This window comes from Oryzias latipes, chromosome 2 (genome assembly GCF_053564925.1).
Source record: "Oryzias latipes strain Hd-rR chromosome 2, Olatipes_Hd-rR_3.1".
Classification (NCBI taxonomy): domain Eukaryota; kingdom Metazoa; phylum Chordata; class Actinopteri; order Beloniformes; family Adrianichthyidae; genus Oryzias; species Oryzias latipes.
The window spans coordinates 42,751,403-42,769,213 of record NC_136238.1 but is presented as its reverse complement, the minus strand read 5'-3'; the positions used below and the strand labels follow the sequence as shown (position 1 = coordinate 42,769,213).

General features: G+C 44.5%; 2 protein-coding genes across 3 annotated transcripts; one reads left to right on the top strand and one right to left on the bottom strand.

The window, feature by feature from the left end:
- Positions 1–275: 275 nt before the first annotated feature.
- Positions 276–8,885, top strand: hsf2bp (heat shock transcription factor 2 binding protein). Of its 2 annotated transcripts, none has more exons than XM_011494486.3 (11): positions 276–413; positions 654–751; positions 2,507–2,642; positions 4,868–4,965; positions 5,033–5,182; positions 6,219–6,363; positions 6,437–6,554; positions 6,745–6,848; positions 7,444–7,643; positions 8,399–8,498; positions 8,705–8,885. In XM_011494486.3, the coding sequence occupies exons 2-10, from the start codon at positions 710–712 to the stop codon at positions 8,471–8,473; spliced, it is 1,068 nt and encodes a 355-aa protein (XP_011492788.1). In that variant the 5' UTR covers positions 276–413; positions 654–709; the 3' UTR covers positions 8,474–8,498; positions 8,705–8,885. The 2 variants fall into 2 exon arrangements, with proteins under 2 accessions (XP_011492788.1, XP_020557033.1); XM_020701374.3 differs by having other exon boundaries at positions 324–418.
- A 1,456-nt stretch (positions 8,886–10,341) lies between these two features.
- Positions 10,342–16,616, bottom strand: cryaa (crystallin, alpha A). Its single transcript, XM_004086021.5, has 3 exons — positions 12,538–16,616; positions 12,294–12,416; positions 10,342–10,850 (listed from the first exon to the last, which is right to left on the bottom strand). The coding sequence occupies exons 1-3, from the start codon at positions 12,733–12,735 to the stop codon at positions 10,641–10,643; spliced, it is 531 nt and encodes a 176-aa protein (XP_004086069.1). The 5' UTR covers positions 12,736–16,616; the 3' UTR covers positions 10,342–10,640.
- Between the last annotated feature and the right edge of the window lie 1,195 nt (positions 16,617–17,811).

Below are 17,811 nucleotides of genomic sequence, written 5' to 3'. Positions count from 1 at the left end.
AAACTAAATAAAGGCAGAGAGGAGACTCTGTTTTCTTGTTATTTATTTCTTAATTGTTTCTCAAACGAACCCAAATCATATTACACAACAACATAGAATGTAATAAAATAACTTTCTTTATTTTAATATTTTTCTTTAAGAGTTTTCATTTCTTGAACATAAACCTTAGTTTCCATTTATTGTTGCTCAGCTACATGTAATTTCATGCGCGTTTATGTATTACCTTAAAGCAACCTATTCGTCGGTACGTCTACATCTGAAGAGATTGCTAAAAATCCTTTTTTGATTGGATTATGTCGACTCCGAGGGTCATTGAAAGCACCACACGGTCGTAGGCTGAAGTGCACGTCCGGCAAATGTCAAAGCGCGGACCGGATCAGCCCGTCTGAGCTGAAGCCTCCCGCGACGCATCGGTAAGGCACGTGACTGCACCGACCAAGAGGGCGCGCGGGGAAGTCATATTTAACAGTAGACTGTGTTAATAATCGAGTAAATGACAGAAAAATGGTTTTGTGTGTCTTTAACACCGACACGTTTCAAGCTAACTGCTGGGAAAGTTTAGCTAGCCCGTGCAACAAAGCAAACAAACCTATATGGCCAATTTCATTAAAAATAATAATGATGATTATTTGAATCTGTAATCATTTTAACAGCTGGAAGAATCCACCTCCAAACCACTAGGGGGCGCAATTCCACTGCTGGTTGGAAGATGGCCGCTCTTTCTGGCGGGAAACCCCGGAGGCTGAAGAAGGTGAGCTGTTTCACGATTTACAACATTTTCTTTACAAGTGTATTATTATTTGAATATTTTCTATAAATATAAATTAATAATAACATCAACTTTATTGACCTGGTTTTTTTAAACACAGTTGAAATCAGTTCTTTTATTGACATCATGGAAAACTAACAGGATTCCATGTGAAGTTTCGCACAGTTGAGTAAAAATACTAAGTATTTAGCATGTTACAGAGAAAGAACAATGTTTCTCAGGAACTTTTGATTTTTGTCTTCACTTTTTGCCATTTTAAAAACATGTACAACTCAAATTCCGTTGACTTTTACGTAAGGGTTAATGGCAGACGAAGTATGCATTATCACTTTTAACGCACGCCGTGGAAACCTGAACTGTCCGACGCGAAGTAACCAGTATTTAGTCCTAAATTCTTGTTGTTTTTTTTTCAATTTGGATCGCTTTTCTCACAAAAGCGAACTATTTGTTATAACAAATAATCTGCGCCGCACCACCGCTGCAGTCAAGACTCACCGATATAAAGTGATATATATATGCTGATCTTTCGACGGGTTGAATAAAGCATCAGTTCAGAAAGAAAGTTCACCTCTTACCGCTTGTTTTTGTCTAAATGATGAAGCAAAAAATTGTTTTAAAGAAACCGGCGCAGTGATACAAAACATTTAGGCTTGGTGACTGGAACTTCTTTTTTCACCGTGCGGTTACCCCGTGGTATATAACTTTTTAATGCACACCCAGCAGCCAATCAGAATCGAGGATTTACCCGGACTATGGTATAACTTAAATAATAACACTAATCCAAATCATCTAAATTGAGTAGAAATAAATTAGAAATGTTTTAAACTAAAACAATTATTTTAGAGCTCTTCCACTTTCGGCTTCTCCCATCAGGGGTCGCCACAGCGAACAAGTCGCATGGTAAATTTGGCAATGTTTTACGCCGGATGCCCTTCCTGACGCAACCTTCTCAAACTGGGCTTGGAACCGGCAGAGGTAGAGAAGGGAACCGGGAGCAGCCCGGAGTCGAACCCGGGTTTCACGGACGGAAGGCGCCGCAAACCAGCACGAGCTAAACTGGCTAATTATTATTATATCAAATGGTCAAATGTGTCCATTTTACAACCAATTACAGAGCCAGCTCTTCGGATCAGTTTGTTGAGTCTATTAGTGTCCCTGGACCCCCCCCAGCAGACCACTGGTGGTCTACATGAACATTTCACGTAAAAAACACAACTTTTCTCACTTTTTCCACGCATATTCACGTATAATCAATTGTAATCCATGCATCATGTGCTACATGTATGTATTGGCTGTGGGACACGGCCTTTAGGAACCACGGCGTTCTCCAACCGCAAACTGTCTTACACTGTTTTTACCAGCAGATGGGGCTGTTGCATTAATAAAAACTGGTCAAAAATCTTAATTTCTTCAATTTCAGTCCTTTTGTCATCAAAAAACAGACAAAGAAATGAGAGTTTCCTTTTTTTCTGTACTTTTTAACTTTTTGTTTTTATGAAGCTCACTAAAAGTGAGCGGATATAACCGTTTCTATAATTTTATTTTAATCTAATGAAGATTGCACACCATAAATATGTTTATTATAGTTCCCTTTAATGTCACTCCAGACGATTTATTCCGCCAGCTGATGTTTTTTGGTGTTTTTCTTTCAAAATGAGCTCTATAAATGAAACGTTAGCTGTCTGAACATCACACCTGAACCCAGTTTCACTCTTCAGATCTCCTCTTTACTTCCAGGACGGTTTTGTCTGCGTGAGGAAGCGAGATTTGGAGAAGTTAACCACGGAGGTGATGCAGCTGCGGGAGTTCCTGCCCAGAGTGCTGAACGCGGAGCTGATGGAGACGCTGCAGAGGGCCCAGGGGCCAGAGACGAGTAGGGGGGCCTCGCCGCGCCGCTCACGCCATCAGGCGTGTGTGTGTTTGCCGCCTGAAGCTTTGATGGCGGGCTGGCGGTTTTCCGATAGCAGCTCTCCTCCTGTGCGTGTAATCGTTTGCAGGAAACAGCTGCCGTTGCCATGGCAGCTCGTTTTGCACTAATGATGATAAAAAAGCGGTTTCAGCGGAAGGACTGCAATCAGGCAGGAAAAAAGGCAGACATGACCACCGTCATCGTATGAAAACTAGCCTCCACCACAGGAACTGCCCTGTTACCGGATGATAACAGAATGGAAGCAGTTTCCTGTAACGCTGTAATCGCACCGCCCTCGGAAATGAGCGTTCAATCACAAGTCGACGTAAACACGCATAGTCGTGCGTTATAGACGTCTGCGTTCAGAGCGATCACATTCACACGGCACTTCACAAGTTTTTATCTTTTATGGTTACCGGGTTGCTGGAGCCTATCCCAGCCATTCTTATGCTACGTTCTCACCGGCCTCGGAAAAAACGCGTTCAAGCGACCACTTCCAATCAAAGGTCTATGTAATTGCGCGTTTTGGGCTTCCGTGTTGAAAACTCTACAACGTTCTGTTTCTACAACGGTTTTCGGGCTCTACATACAAAATGTGTGACCACGGAATGTGTGTTGGTAGTTAAACCAGATGACCAATCAGAGACTCGGATTTGGTAGTGACGTGTGGATGGCGACCTTTACAAACCGGGGAAGGACAAACCGTTTGAGGAGGAATTAATGATTGCGCTGATGATTGTTTTATATGACTTTCATATATTAGAATAGAACACATGAAGCAGACAGGGTAAGGTCGTCCATCTCTCTGTTCCTTTTGGTCCTGCGGTCTCGGCTGAATACAGGATCAAAGGACCCCCCAACCTTTGTTGAAACATGACGTGCCGCGGGACAGAAAGCCACTTTCTGATAACAGACAGAATTTGTGCTCAGTGAATTTAAACACGCCTGTGCAGTGACGTATGGATCAGAGGATGTCCGATTAGCCATTCTGCATGTCAATCAAGTCCCGTACTTCTCGGTTAGGATTTTGATTGGCTGGAGGATTTTTTAGAAGTACAGTAATTCCCCCCCGCGAATAGCGAAAATCCGCGAATAATTGACGCTTTTTTAAAACTCCCAGAGCCTCTGCAGAGTCAGAACCTTTTTCTGCCGTTTGGGTTCATTTCCAGAAGCTGGAGATGCTGCAGGGCTTTTATTGGCTTTTATTGACCTTGTCAGAATGGTTACAGCTCGAACAAAAATAGCGCAGCCTGCTCATACACTCAGCCGGAGGAGAACGTTCAGCCAACGCGCACCCAGGTAGGCCCCGCCCCCTCTAATCCACCAGTCACCAGCCCACCGCTGATTGACATACGCTGTGGTCCAGCAACTGGCAGAAACAGGGGGGCGCAGCTCTGTCCAACTCGGGGTCGTTATACTTTATAGTAAATACAGAGTAAATCGTTTCTCAAAATTCGCGGAATGAGCGCTGTTCTGCGTCTCACGCTTGTGACGTCACCTGCGGCCAACCGCGAATGGGCGGGGCGCGAATATTAAACCGCGAATGGGCGGGGCGCGAATATTAAAACGCGAATGGGCAGGGGATGACTGTACTTTTTTTTTGTTATTTATCTTTGTCGGCCTGTGATCTACCCTAATGTCCTTGAAGATCGACCAGTCGATCGTAATCGACGTAATGAGCACCCTTGACCTAGAGGTCATCCGAGGACCTGATCTGACTGGTTTTACAGTTAGGGAGGAAGTGAAGGTGTCGCCCTCTGGTGTTACCACGTAGGCGTGTGGCGGTAAAGGACCATCAAGGAATCAGAGAAGAGGTGGTCACTGGACAATGAGATTTATATTGACGTCCATGTCTTTGGTTCCTTCACTCTGTTGACAAAATCAAAACAGATGAAACAATCATGGCCTCCATCAGATTTGAGGGATAATAAATAAAGCAAAAAAAAAAAAACATCCAATTATCTCCAGAAACTAGACCAGTTTGGATTAAGTGAATGGAGCCAGCCCTCAGTGGCCTTTTGAGGAACTGCAACATTTCAAACGTCTTGGAAACAGAAGGTGACAGTACTGCTACGAGACAGAACAGAGAGGAAAACTGTATCTAGCTTCAACCTTCTGGGTTCTTACCTTCAGACAAACACAGACGTTTGTCTGAAGGTAAGAACCCAGACAAATGTCTGTGTTTACAGAGAAGGAGCCGACGGAACAGGAGCACCTGCGACTGGAGGCTTTGCACCTGAAGTCCAGGCTGGAGGCGGTTCAGACCGAATGTCAGGGGGAGAGGGAGGTGAGGCCGTCTGCCCGCTCTCTGGAGGGTCTCCTCTGGCAGTCCGTGACCACGCCTCTGTTTGCAGGAGAAGCTGCTGCTGCGGGAGCAGCTGTGGCAGAGCGGGGAGGAACTGCAGCAGCAGGCTGACTTCTGCTCGGAACTGGGGTCGGCCGCCTGCGGCCTGCTGTGGAGCTGCTCGGCCAGGGAGGACACGGTCACGCAGTGGCTGGCTGATGTGAGTGCAGAAGGTTCCCTGAAATCTGCTGAAAGCAACCAGTTCCGTTGGTCAAAAATCAGATCATTTTGGTGAATTTATCCAAACATCTGTCATGAAAGCTGGAAGTCTGACAGTGACAGCCATTAACTTATCCCTCTAACATTAAAGCATTAGCTCCAGAGTTTATAATCTTACAACTACACTAACTCTACAGTCGGTAATTACAAAGTATTAACAGCAGATTCTGACGTGGAGAAAAGCAGCTTTGGTGCTGGAATTACGTCAACTGCATAAGCAGTTAAGGAGTTATAATAGTTAAAAAAAAACATCAACACTGGCGCTCTAGCTCCGGTATTAAATGGTTTCATAGGTTACAGTAGGTAGAAGGGTTTATGTTTTCAGACATCACCGGTGACATCTCAGGTGTTAAAGGGTAAAAGTTAAAAAAACTGCGCTAGTTCAAAGTTTTTGTTTTTAGGCGTCACCGGTGACATCACAGTTGTTAAAGTATAAACAATCAAAGAACAACGGTAGTTCAAAATGTTTATTTTTAGGCGTCACCGGTGACATCTCAGGTGATAAAGGGTTAAAAATGCAGATTGTAGCACCTCTAAGGCTACTTTCAAATTTGCATTCCCTGCCTCCGTTTTAACGTGAGTGCAGAATGAAATGTCACACAGTCCAAAACATGCTAGCGCTATAGCATCGCGCCACAGCAGACGCTCAAATTGCACCGTATAAAGGTCTTGTATGCACAATGGTGGACGTCTACAGAACCCGCCCAGTTCTAGACCTGATTATTCACAATCACCTGTCAATCAAAAACATAAAGGGACCAACTCAAACCTAGAAAAAATAAATCAATACTGTTATTCAAAATTCCAGTCGGAACAGGTTCTTTGATTTTGAGTCTAAATCCCTGAAGTCAAAAAGGCGTTGACCTGATGTGTAACTAGACACCTGGTGGTTGCCTGGTAAACTGACCCGGCTCCAGTTATCGCTCTGAAACTAGCTTCAAGCAGGACGAGTTAGTAATCTTACCAATGCTTTGCAGGGAAAGCTTTTGTCCTTTGTAAGCGTTTCGGCTCAGACTCTGGAGAGCTTCGTAAAGTCCCTGGATGAGGAGGTAAAAGACCAATCCGACGACTACAACTCCCATGAGCACCAGTTTGTGCTGGCTCTGGTGGGGACCGTCACAAGTGAGTAGACCCTGACGATGGATCCCTCTCTCCAATGATGCCAGCTGACATCTTTTTCTTCTCCGCCAATCAGACGTAGCGGCTGTAGCTTGTGGGCGGGACTTCCTCTGCAGTTCGGGACAAGTCTTGCTGGAGACTCTGATGAAACTTCTGGAGCAGATGAAGCCTGCGTTCTTCCCGAAACTCAAAGTGTACGTGTGGTTGTGGGAACACAGATGATCAGAGGACTTTAAGAAACTCACAAACAGGTTAAAGTACAAAAAAAATATCCAAACCTGAGAAAGTCCCCGCTCTGCAGGCAGAAACTGAACCCGTACCCATCCGGCTTCTAGAATGTTCCAGTGCTTGCATTTCTGTTACGGTTGTGTTGTTGTTCTGTAGCTTGATGCTGATGGCTCTGTACAACGTGAGCATCAACATCAATGGACTGAAGGTCATCAGCGGGCACAAAGGACTGGTGCGCCTCATCTGGACTCTGCTGAACGGTGAGAAGACCTCACGTGTTTTTGTTTCATGTATCTTTGGGTAAAGCCTTAGCCCCAGCCGTCCTCATGGTGGATTCGGGGTGTCTGGAGGCCAAAGATGGTCAAACCTGTACAAGGTACACATGTAAGGTTGTGGACCACTCGATCAGCCCGTAGAGCAAAAATGTTCACATAGAATTATTCTACGGGCATGCTGCGGGCGACAGGTCGCACCGATCGTAGAGACCTTTCTCACCAACGGTACATGCACTAGTTTTGGGTAGCGACAGTCCGGTGTGAACACCGCATGCCGGGTGTGTACGTACCATCAGTACGGGTGCAGATGGAAGTTACTGAGCTAACTCTTGCACCCCACTGATGACTAGAGTGTGGCGTAAGGACAACTTCTATTTGATAAACCTACCACACGCACAACAAGGGTACGTTCCATTCTCATGGCGTCCCTTCAGATGGCCTAACGATCTACTTCTCCACGAGCCTCCATGAACCTGGACAACCCAAAAATCCACAGAGCCCGTACGGGTGCATGTGACTAAGGCTTAAAACGTCAACATTCTTCCTCTCAGTGTGTGGTTCTGATGTGGTTCTGGGTCAGGTGGACACTGGGAGGTGAGCCTCCACTGTCTGCGCCTCCTCCAGTCCTTGATACTAGAGGAGTACACGCACCCCCATTTGGGTTCCTCCCTGCTGGACCCGGAGCTGCGGGCTCACGTTAGCCTGCTCACCTCCAGCGCTCAGCCCAGCCTCCGAGCCACGGCCCAGCAGACCCTGCAGGACCTGCAGAGCCTCAAACAGGTACCCAGGCCTTTTTTTGACGAGTCACGCTTTGAGCTAAAAGCTGTTCACCTTTGTGAAGGGAGTACCGTTAAGCTCCAGCCTGAGGCAGAAGGGGCTCATTTCTTCCCCTTATTCAATCTAAATCTAAATAGAATTCTATCCTGATCTAAATAGAATCAGGTATGGAACATGATTAGCTCTAAACGCAATACGTGCCCTGTATACGCAATACAAAAGTTATAGATTGGTGGTACATTCGTGAAAAGTCAGTTACAGATACGTAGAAAAGACACAACTCTGCGTAGCGGCTGTAATGAAAACACAGGGGGCGGGGCTACAGCTACAGTCCCAGTTGCTGGTCTTTGAGTCGTCTCATTTCATTTGGTAAATTGGATTCTATTTTCCGCAATGTCTGATAAGGAATCTGAGAAGACGCTAGCTCATTAGAAAAACGTTATCTAGACTTCCAACACACAGTCTACGAAACATCGAAACATAACCGGACATCCAACCTAGCAACATGCTGAAAGTCACATTTAAATCTCTTTTGGGTCTGTCTGTCAATCAAAAATAATTTTCATGACAGAAAGCTGCCTCCTCACAGTTGTCGTAAAAGATTTAAAGCTCCATAAATATCCTAGAAGCCAGGTTCTCAGTTTGTAACATGGAAGCCAGTGCCTCCATCCCCTAGTGGTCAGTGGTGGAACTGCAATATGTATCACTTCAGGGTTTGAATCAGTAGAGAGAAGTCATAAAATGTTCTTTATCTGCAGTGTTTGAGGGTTCTTCAAGCCGGTGAGGTTCCCCAGACAGCAAAGGAAGAACCTCAACTAACTAAAGGAAACTGAGGAAATCTCAGAAGAGAGACAGACGGTAAGTGGACTTAAGATCCTGAATCCACCTGAGGAAAACAGGCACAGAACAGGTCAGAACATTGACCGAGTCAAGAAACTCATAAAAGGATTCAAAACTGGTCATAGCTGCAATCTAGAACAAACGACCATACAAGGCAAACATGGAAGCTCCTGGTCTTCAGGTCCTCAGATGATCCTCTGCTCTGCTCACTGGTGTGTTTCCAGGGTCGCGGATGTGAAGGCTTCTCCGTCTGCTGTTCTGGCGCCCACTTCCTGTTTCGGTTCCCGTTCAGTTCCAAGGAAAGTCTTTCTGGAGGAATGTTTGATTCCTGGATGGTTTTAACATCACTCTTAATGTGGTTCACGGCACGTGTTCATAGACGATAAAGAGTTTTTTCTACCCACAGCTCTGTCTCCTGCTTCTTTCACGGTTCCAAACTCTCTTTCGATTTTTTATTAAAAGAAGATCTTATATTTTCATGTTTTGGTGGATTTTCTGTGTAGGAACTTTCCTTTAGTTTCCTCTTCTTTATCTTTGTATTGATGAGACCATCAAGCCTATATTGATCTGTTGAACACAATCGTCCTACTCCGTGGTACCAAAATGACATCAATTTCTCTTCATTTGAAAACCTAAATCCTGTCCAATTTTTAGTGAGGACATCTCATTTTTAGGTCACCAAGGGGCTACAATAGAAATAAATAGAAAGTTAAAAGAGTAACATTTGAACCGACAACCAAATTAACACATCACTGCACATTTTACAGTGTTAGAAAATGAATGTAACCCTTGTGCTGTCCTATGACCCTTACATTGACGTGTTCTCCCTACCATGACAAAGGTGGATAAAGGTGGAAAGATTTCATGTAATCCATGGACACCAGTGAGGATCACAAATCATTGAAGAAAAAAGGTTCAGAGCACTGTCTAGTGGGTCTAGATGACCCAACTCCCAACGTTAAAGTGCCTAGGATAGCACAAGGGTTACAAGATGCTTTACCAAATATCAATACCTCTCTCTGAATTAATTTTAAATCAACAATAATTGTTTTGTGCTCAAACCAACTAAGCCGTAGCTTTGTTTTTGCTATTGGCTGATACACAACTCACAAATTTACATCGTAACTAAGTCCTGTATTTTTCAGAGTATAAGTCCCAGAAGCCAAAAAAATGGCACGGTAAAGAAGAATAAAAGCAAATACAAGTCGCTCTGAAGTACTATAGAAGAAAATGAACCCTATTTCAACACACGTCAAGTCGGCATGTTGTTTTCTTACAGCAATCGTTACCTTCTAAAACGATAGGAGCTACATCGGAATGACGGCGCTTTCAGCGGTACTTCCCCGTCTCTCTGTGACCCAGTTTGACGGCTTGCCATCCCGCATTCGTCCAAGGAGGGAAAAAAATAAAATCAAGAATAATATTGTCTCGAAACAAATAAGGAAAATATCCTAAAGTTTAGTTGGGCAATGAGACTTTCCTCCATGTTTGTTTTGGACGGCGTTTCTTCTTCTGCGTTGCTGTCGCTGTACACACACCTACAGCGCCCTCTAGTGCTTGCTAGCGGGAAACAACCAGTCGTTAGAGAGAAAATAGTCAACTTTTTTCCTAAAAATCGCATATAAGTTGCACCCCTGGCCAGACTACACAGAAACGTACGCTCTGAAAAATACCGTAAAGTTTTTGAGCATTTACTTTGATAGAACGGTGTTCTAGAAACACAAATTCTAGCTAGAAGAAATGTCACCCCCAATAGCAGTTTTTTTTAAAGGTTAAAGACAGAGTTTCTGGGTTTAAGACTTCTTCCCGTCTTTCAAGGGCAGTTCTTGAAGTGATATTCAAAAGAATAATGATCCACTGCTGATAGTTTAGTTTATCTTTATTATATTTCTCAGTTTGGACTTCAGCAGATTTGCACTAAACAAAGCCACAAATGATGAAGACAGGAAGTAAATGGTTCTTCAGAATAGGTGGAGTCGTAGCAGGAGAAACATGCAGGTCTTTCAGGGATTTCTCCTGAAAACCCCTCAAAGGAACTATTTCCATAACAGAACTAAACACTGTAAGGGCGCACTAGGACTACGAGAGGAGGAGCTCAGAGAAGTCCTCCCAGGAAAAAGATAGCAAAGGAATCTGGTGGTTTTCCGGCAGATCTTCAGTCTAGGAGGATGGGGCAGCGCCGGGCTTTTCGTCACGGCTGACGGGGATGCTGCGGTCGCTGCGTCCATATTCGGCCCCCCCGCTGGCCTTTGGCCCGGTCAGGGTCAGCAGTCCATCGGCAGACAGGGAGCAGGTGATGGCCGATTGGTCCACAGTGGAGGGGAGGCGGTAGCGGCGGTGAAACTCCCGGGAGATGTAGCCATGGTCATCCTGGAAAAACAGCGTAGCTCTTCAAAACAAAAGAACTTCCTGTTTTGGAACAAACTCAGGGCATACGTTGACCTTTGATCTCTTTTGAAGCCTTTGATGACACACAAGCAAATGGCGTTCCATTTTCTAAACCTACTTTATCAATCAAAATTTATTTATAAAAATCGCTTTACAATTCAAAACCACAAACACCAAAATGAAAATAAAAACCCACCCTCCCCACTTTAACATATACATCCCATGATCCCACACTCCTCTTATGAAGGTAACTTGCAAGAGTAACTTAAAGGTTTGAGGGTTCCTGGAGCCTATCCCAGCCCCTTAGTGGCCGATTGATGCTTAGCAAACAAGGAAACCTTGACTTCTGGAGTAGTCTGTAGTTTCAAATTGGAATCTAAAGTATGATAACCTCTAACCGACAGTAGATTTATTGAACTACTCTTGTTCTAATTTTGAAAGGATTTCTTTTACCATCTTCAAACAGATCTGCCTTCAGGAAAAAGTCAGATCCATATTTTGTACATTTTGTTGTTTTAGTCAAATGACACCAATTTAAACAAACACTTGGGTTGATTTCTCACTGATCCAAACCCAGTAGGAGCCATAAGGTCTAACACATTTGCCGCCTTTTGTGCCCTGACACATCCCTGCTGTTTAGGTTTCATCAGCCGTTTTATGCCTTTTGAAGCTTTTGTTGGAGCTTTTTTCTATGGAAACCAACATTCTAGTAAATGTTTGAGTCGTCAACCATTTTTCCATATTTGGATTTTAACCACTTTTTCCCCGTCTTATCTTGCTTTTTTAAAATTTAAAAGGTCACAGTCGAGATGGTGATACATTAAACATTTTGTTTTTAGCTCAGAAGGATTTTCACTGAACAATGACGTTCCGACAGCCAGAGGAGGCTTTTGAAGGAAACAGGAAAAGCAGTTTTTTTCGGGATTTCAGCTTTAAAGATAACAACCCTCCTGAAGGTGGCACCATTTACTGCACATCAACGTTTATCCTCAGAAACTCAATTCTTGTCCAAATTTCTGGTGACTCCCATGATGCAACTGTGGAAAGGGTGGAGTTAGGTTAAGTTAAGTTTTTCAGAATTCTAACTCCTTCCTGGTCCTAAATTTTGAGGCAAGTTTATGTTTGACGTGTTAAAGGCAACAAAAACAACTAAAGGAAAAATAATCATTGGGGTTACAGACCCTCTTTTACAGGGCTCAAGCCAAGACATATTTTTGACTAGTAATAGGACAAAAATGGCTTCGTGGTTTTAAAAATCCATGAAAAAACCTTTTTTTTTACATGTTACATTTTTATAAAGTAATCCTGTTTAAGTTTTGATTGTTAGGATGCTTTTTTCCTAGTATTTGTGCGTTTTTCTGCTCTGTTCTTGACCACTAGAGCCTAAATCAGGTTGTAGTAGAAGGAAGGGAAGGGGAAGGTCACCTGTCTTTCTCCATGCTTGCCCTGGATCTCCACAAAGTCATCGATCACCTTCACGCTGAGCTCATCGGGGGAGAAGTGCTTGACATCCAGGTGAACCGTGAACTTGTCCCTGTCAGACCTCACCTGAGGGACAAACAGCTGTAAATGGACGAAGCCAATGCGCTTTGCTGGACACATGTGCCTGACCGAACCCGTGCTGTAAACAAAAGAGCTGAAAACATTTTAAAGAAGTGGTGTCGGGTACCTCGGAAATGCCGGAGTTTGAGGAGTCCAGGAAGTTACGAAACAGCGACTGTCTGTAGAACGGACTGATGGTGGGGGAGGTGAAGGGCAGGAGGTCGTGATCGAACATCCCCTCCCCGAAAAACTGGTCAAAGAGTCGAGCCGGGTACATGGAGCCCAGGGTGCGTCGGAACCATGGGTGCTGGATAGCAATATCCATAGTGGCTGAAGAAACAAGGCTGTGCCCGGTTTGGTCAATCGACGGAGCTACTTGGCCTGGAGTCCAGGAGGTGAAGACGGAAAATCGTTCAAAGACAGGGTTTTCCTACACTTTTCTGTTTTCTGGGCAAAGAGGCAGCGATAATTCGTCCCGGTCTCTGCAGCTGCCTCCTCTTTATATACCTGACCACCAAAAAAGACTGGCTTTAGCCGGGATCCCTCTGGAATGCCATTATCTCATGGTGGGTTGGACCAGGTCAGCAGAATCCGAGATGACTGGTGCGACCCGGTGCCACCCCCCACGCGCCAGACACCCGTGGCTGCCAAAACAAACCTGCTGCATAGAGAGGGAAGAGGGGGCTCGGACTGAGACAAAGAGGTCAGAAAGCCATGGACGGACACAGGATGACCTTTCAAACGGTTAAAGGCGCCGTCAGGACGTGACAAGTTCACAACAAAGAACCTGAAATCGATAGAAAAAATGAATTCTAACATGGTTTTTTTAATTATGTTCCATTAGAATAATGGAAATGCCTGGAAAGATTCAGTTCCAACAGATGATCATTTTGAGGCTTGCAAAAAAAAAAAAAAAGACCAGGCCGGAAAACTGGACAACTTGTTAGTCCAGCTAATCCCCTAACTGTCATTTTTTGATAAAAACCTGCACCTCCTCCATAAACCAGACTAAAAACCTGTTCACATTTATTCTTTGGTGTTTTGCACCATTTTCCTCCCTTTGCTACTCTGTTCTACTTGAAGAATCCATCTCATTTGCAGGAAAATAAAAGTCATTTCAAAAGTCGAGTTGAGAGTATTTTGCATGTTCACCACCTTTGCATCAAATGCGCTAATCTAATCCCGCAGATTAGTCGGGGTTTAGGCGATCCGTGCAGCCGCAGGCCAAAAGCAACCGAGCCAGGCAGCATGTTTTAGGGGCAAGTTGTCGAGGATGAGCCGCTACCAACCGGACGTGGAGGTGGTAAAAGTGGGCGGGGTTGGGCCGAGTCAGCACTTTGAGGTTTTATCAATGGGAAGGACAAAGCCTGAGCTCTGAGCTCTGAGCCCCCACACATCCAAAAGCTGTTTTCAGGAGGCCTGACAGAGTGGAAAAAAACAGAGATACAACCCATAAAACATGCATTTCCTACACACAACATGTTCGTCAGCAAACTTGAACATTAATGTGACATCAATGTGTTTATTGCATTCTGTTGTCACTTCTAGCCCTCCGTATATTACACCATTATTCACTTATCCCCATTGTTGGTATAAAAATAGCAGGTAATATGAATGCAACCATTCATCTATGCTTAGCCATACATTGTTGAAGCCTTAGTCACATGACCCATACGGGTGCTGGAGGTGTTTGGGTTGTCCCTGGAGGGTCACAGAGAAGAGTGGCTACATCTTAAAGAGAGCTCAGCCGTGTCTTGTAGTTTTCCTGAGGCTGGAACAGGCATTGTCGTGCGTGTTGTGAGTGTATCGTGGAGTATTTGTAACCCCTAGGATGTGAGGGTGATGCTGTAGCATGGGGCCCTTATGCCACACCGTGGTCGTTAGTGAGGTGTGAGTGCTGGCTTCCTGCCGTTCACAGAGAGGGAGGATCCAATTCTCAGCATTTCCAACATCTTGTTTTCGTGCTCATTTCTAATTTCTTATTTCTCATTGTATTTCCCCATCAGTTAGGGGGTGGGATGAGTGAAAGGAGTGGGGGGCTGTGTGTAGGTAGGGGGAGGGGGGCCCTATTATTGATTGATTTATTTATTTTTTGTGCTCGTTTATTTGAATTTTCATGCCTGTTTTACATTATTTTGTTTTAATGTAAAGCACTTTGTGTTGTGCTTTTATGTGAAAGGTGCTTTTTAAATAAAGTTTGATTGATAGTAAACAGTAGGAAAAGTAGAAAAAGCCCCTCCCTGCTTATCCGGTGTGAAGACTGTGGGTCTTCGTTCTTGAACGTGCTAAACTTGCATTCTTTAACGTGCATTTTTTAGCATGCGTGTCCTTGAGCCTGCTAAAGCCCCCCCCCCATTACTGTAACATAGCAAAGCTACAACAAAGGGAAGCAGGAACCAAAGATGGAGAGAGAGAGTCAAGCTCATAACCCAGCAGAGGGCCCACCTTCCTGATAATTATCACCAGGGGGTCCTATTTCCAGGTATTGACCCCCCCCCCCGCCCAGCCATCTGACCAACACAGAAAAGTGGCCACTGTAGGCGTGTAAAAACACACATTTATTATTTACAGATAGTAATAACAGCCTTACCTCCACACACGTTCTATTCATCTCTTTCCTATATTGTTCCTGTAAACATCGTTTTGTTTTTTTATCGTCTGCAAGAAACAATCTCTTTTTGTTAAAACATCAAGACAAATCTTCTTCATGGTTCAGGCTCCTCTTCTTCCGTTTTGAGACGTTAAACTGGATCAAGTTTATCCCTTCCCTCCATCGCTGCTCTCAGTCCTCAATGGTATTGTTTCTGGGTTCTTCATTGCTGTCGGTTGGTGCAAAGCTCCAACACAAGGTGGCAGTGTTTCCTCTTAAATACTACAGCGCCAAGTTTACTGACAATGATTCAGTTGGAGTATGGATTTATTATTTTCCTGTGTTTTTCCGGTTCTGTGAAGCCTCCTTTTGATTTGGAGCATCCAGACGCAGCGTTTCAGCCCAGAATGTTTTCAATTCTCTTTTATTTCTGTTGAGTTTCCAGCGTCTACCTTTGCTTTCTTCATGTCAAAACACACAGAATGAGAGTTACCTCTGAAGAATAGGAACGGGAAATGTGCTGCAGCGGCCGAGCGTCGTCGGTGCAGCCGTTCCCCGACAGATAAATGGGTTAAACGTCTAATCAGCATGCAAACCGAGGAGGATCAAATCTGCAGCGTTTCTCCTCCAGCCCCTCTGACCCCATCGCTCATAAGTTTTTGACTGAAATTGCAAAAGAGCTGTGATCTTATTAGCACAGCTGCAGATTTGTGTTCCAGCGAGCTTGCTGAGGAGAAAAAAACAAAGAAGAAGTAATCACATTTTCAGTATATGAGAATGCATGATGAGTCCGCCAGAAAAGCAGATTAAAGCTGGAGCTGGTGTGTCTGGGACGGCCTTAGAAGACGCCCTTCAGGTTTTGTCTAGCGAAATCTGACGAAGTGTTCTGCCGTTAGGGTCAGGCTCCCCCTCGGGCTGCACATGTGGTCCAATCGGGTAGATTTCGATAAATGAGTGAAGGAAGTTAAACAGAGAAAAACTACAGTTTGGACCAAAAAGCTCATTTCACACAAACACAAACTGTAAACGTCTGAATTATCACACAAAAACAAAACAATCAACACAAGCCACACCAATGTTTATTAACCAAGGAAAGTGTACTTATAAAAGGGACAGATCCCTGATCTCCCCAAAACACACAAAACATGGACCAGGCGGGAAACAAACATAAAAATGATCTAAACTCCATGACAAAGCACACCACAGGGTTAGCGTTCATCCTGAGAGAATTAGATGACTGTACTCTGGTTGGAAGAAGCAATCCCACAGTATTCTGGGATTTGTCAAGAACTTCAGAAATCATTTGTAAAGTAGCTTTTTCCACCACACAGCAGTGGATGCAGTTTATTTTTCTAGCAAAGGAGGAGGTTGCGTTCACTTTTTGGACAAAACTCAGAAGCTGCTTTTGATATAAAGTTTCTCATATTAGCCAACGACGAGTCTGTTCAAGAGTCTGTTAAAAACTGGGTGTTTGGTTTGGCATTGTTGTCACTTTAGATCACTGACCGGATCAGATGTGTTCCCCAATCTGAGTATTGATCCAAACAGAAGCTGCAAAGACATTTTAACCTTTGTGCTGTCCTAGGCACTTTAACATTGGGAGTTGGGTCATCTAGACCCACTAGACCAGGGGTGGGCAATTCCAGGCCTCGAGGGCCGGTGTGTCTGCATGATTTCCAGATAGTCTTGCCCTACTCATGGCTGATTACCTGGTTCAGGTGTGTCCAGCCAATAATCTTGCCCTACTCATGGCTGATTACCTGCTTCAGGTGTGTCCAGCCAATTAGAACATGCCAGAGCAGGGTATGCTGGAAAACATGCAGGAATGCGGCCCTCAGTGCCCACGTCTGCACTAGACAGTGCTCTGAACCTTTTTTCTTCAATGATTTGTGATCTTCACTGGTGTCCATGGATTCCATGAAATCTTTCCACCTTTATCCACCTTTGTCATGGTAGGAATAACACGTCAATGTAAGGGTGGGGTCATCTGGACCCCATAGGATAGCATAAGGGTTAATAGAAGAAGCTGAGTAATGGCCGTCCTGGGGTTGCTCGCCCAAATCAGACTCTCAATATAAACGACGAAGTAATAAGAGCGTGAAACGCTTAGGTGTGATGTGGGTCACAGTGGCAACTGATGGAACTTAGTATAGAGAAGCAGAGGAGAAAGGTCACCGTAGAAACCCCCCCCCTACGTTTGGTCGTCAATACTCCAGACCTTCTGTCAGGCGGAGAACCCAGTGGCAGGAAATCCATAGAAATGTGAAAAGAAAAGCAACCACAACAACATTTTAACCTTTGTTTACCACATCCTGGGTTGGGTCATATCAAAGGCTGTGAAAATGGGGTCCAGGGCCTTCCTGACTCTCAGCATTCAGAAGGTTGGATTTGGGGCGATTTGGGATTTTACCAGAAACAAAAAGGGAGACACCAAACTGATGCTTGATTCCAATATGAGAACAGCACTGAGTGACTCCTCCCCCCTTGGTATTCCAAACAGGAAGTAGCTGCCGGCTCCAAGAAGCCAAAATCCCAAGAAAACACACAAACAGAGCAAAATCAGTCCTTCCAGACTTATTTACACACATGTGAAGGTGGCATTTTTTCCAGAGAGGATTGGAAGAGTCATTTCTCACATCTTAATTGGGACAGAAAATTCAAATCTTTTTCTTCTCATGCAGCTCCCAGCGTTAACCAGATGGGACAAACCACCCAAAGTCCACATCCTCCTCTCTTTTCCAGGACACGTCCTGGAAAACACTTGAAGGATAATGACTCAATGAAAGGTCACTCCAGTCTCGGCTGGGACAG

What these genes read in the sequence shown, in the direction of transcription:
- hsf2bp (XM_011494486.3), top strand. Translation starts at nt 710, where the DNA reads ATGGCCGCTCTTTCTGGCGGGAAACCCCGGAGGCTGAAGAAG. An exon ending in GGCCCAGGGGCCAGAGACGA is followed by an intron (nt 2,643 to 4,867) that starts GTAGGGGGGCCT and finishes CTGTGTTTACAG; the next exon opens with AGAAGGAGCCGACGGAACAG. An exon ending in CATCTGGACTCTGCTGAACG is followed by an intron (nt 6,849 to 7,443) that starts GTGAGAAGACCT and finishes GTTCTGGGTCAG; the next exon opens with GTGGACACTGGGAGGTGAGC.
- cryaa (XM_004086021.5), bottom strand. Translation starts at nt 12,735, where the DNA reads ATGGATATTGCTATCCAGCACCCATGGTTCCGACGCACCCTGGGCTCC. An exon ending in CAAACTCCGGCATTTCCGAG is followed by an intron (nt 12,417 to 12,537) that starts GTACCCGACACC and finishes TTTGTCCCTCAG; the next exon opens with GTGAGGTCTGACAGGGACAA. An exon ending in GCAAGCATGGAGAAAGACAG is followed by an intron (nt 10,851 to 12,293) that starts GTGACCTTCCCC and finishes CTGTTTTTCCAG; the next exon opens with GATGACCATGGCTACATCTC.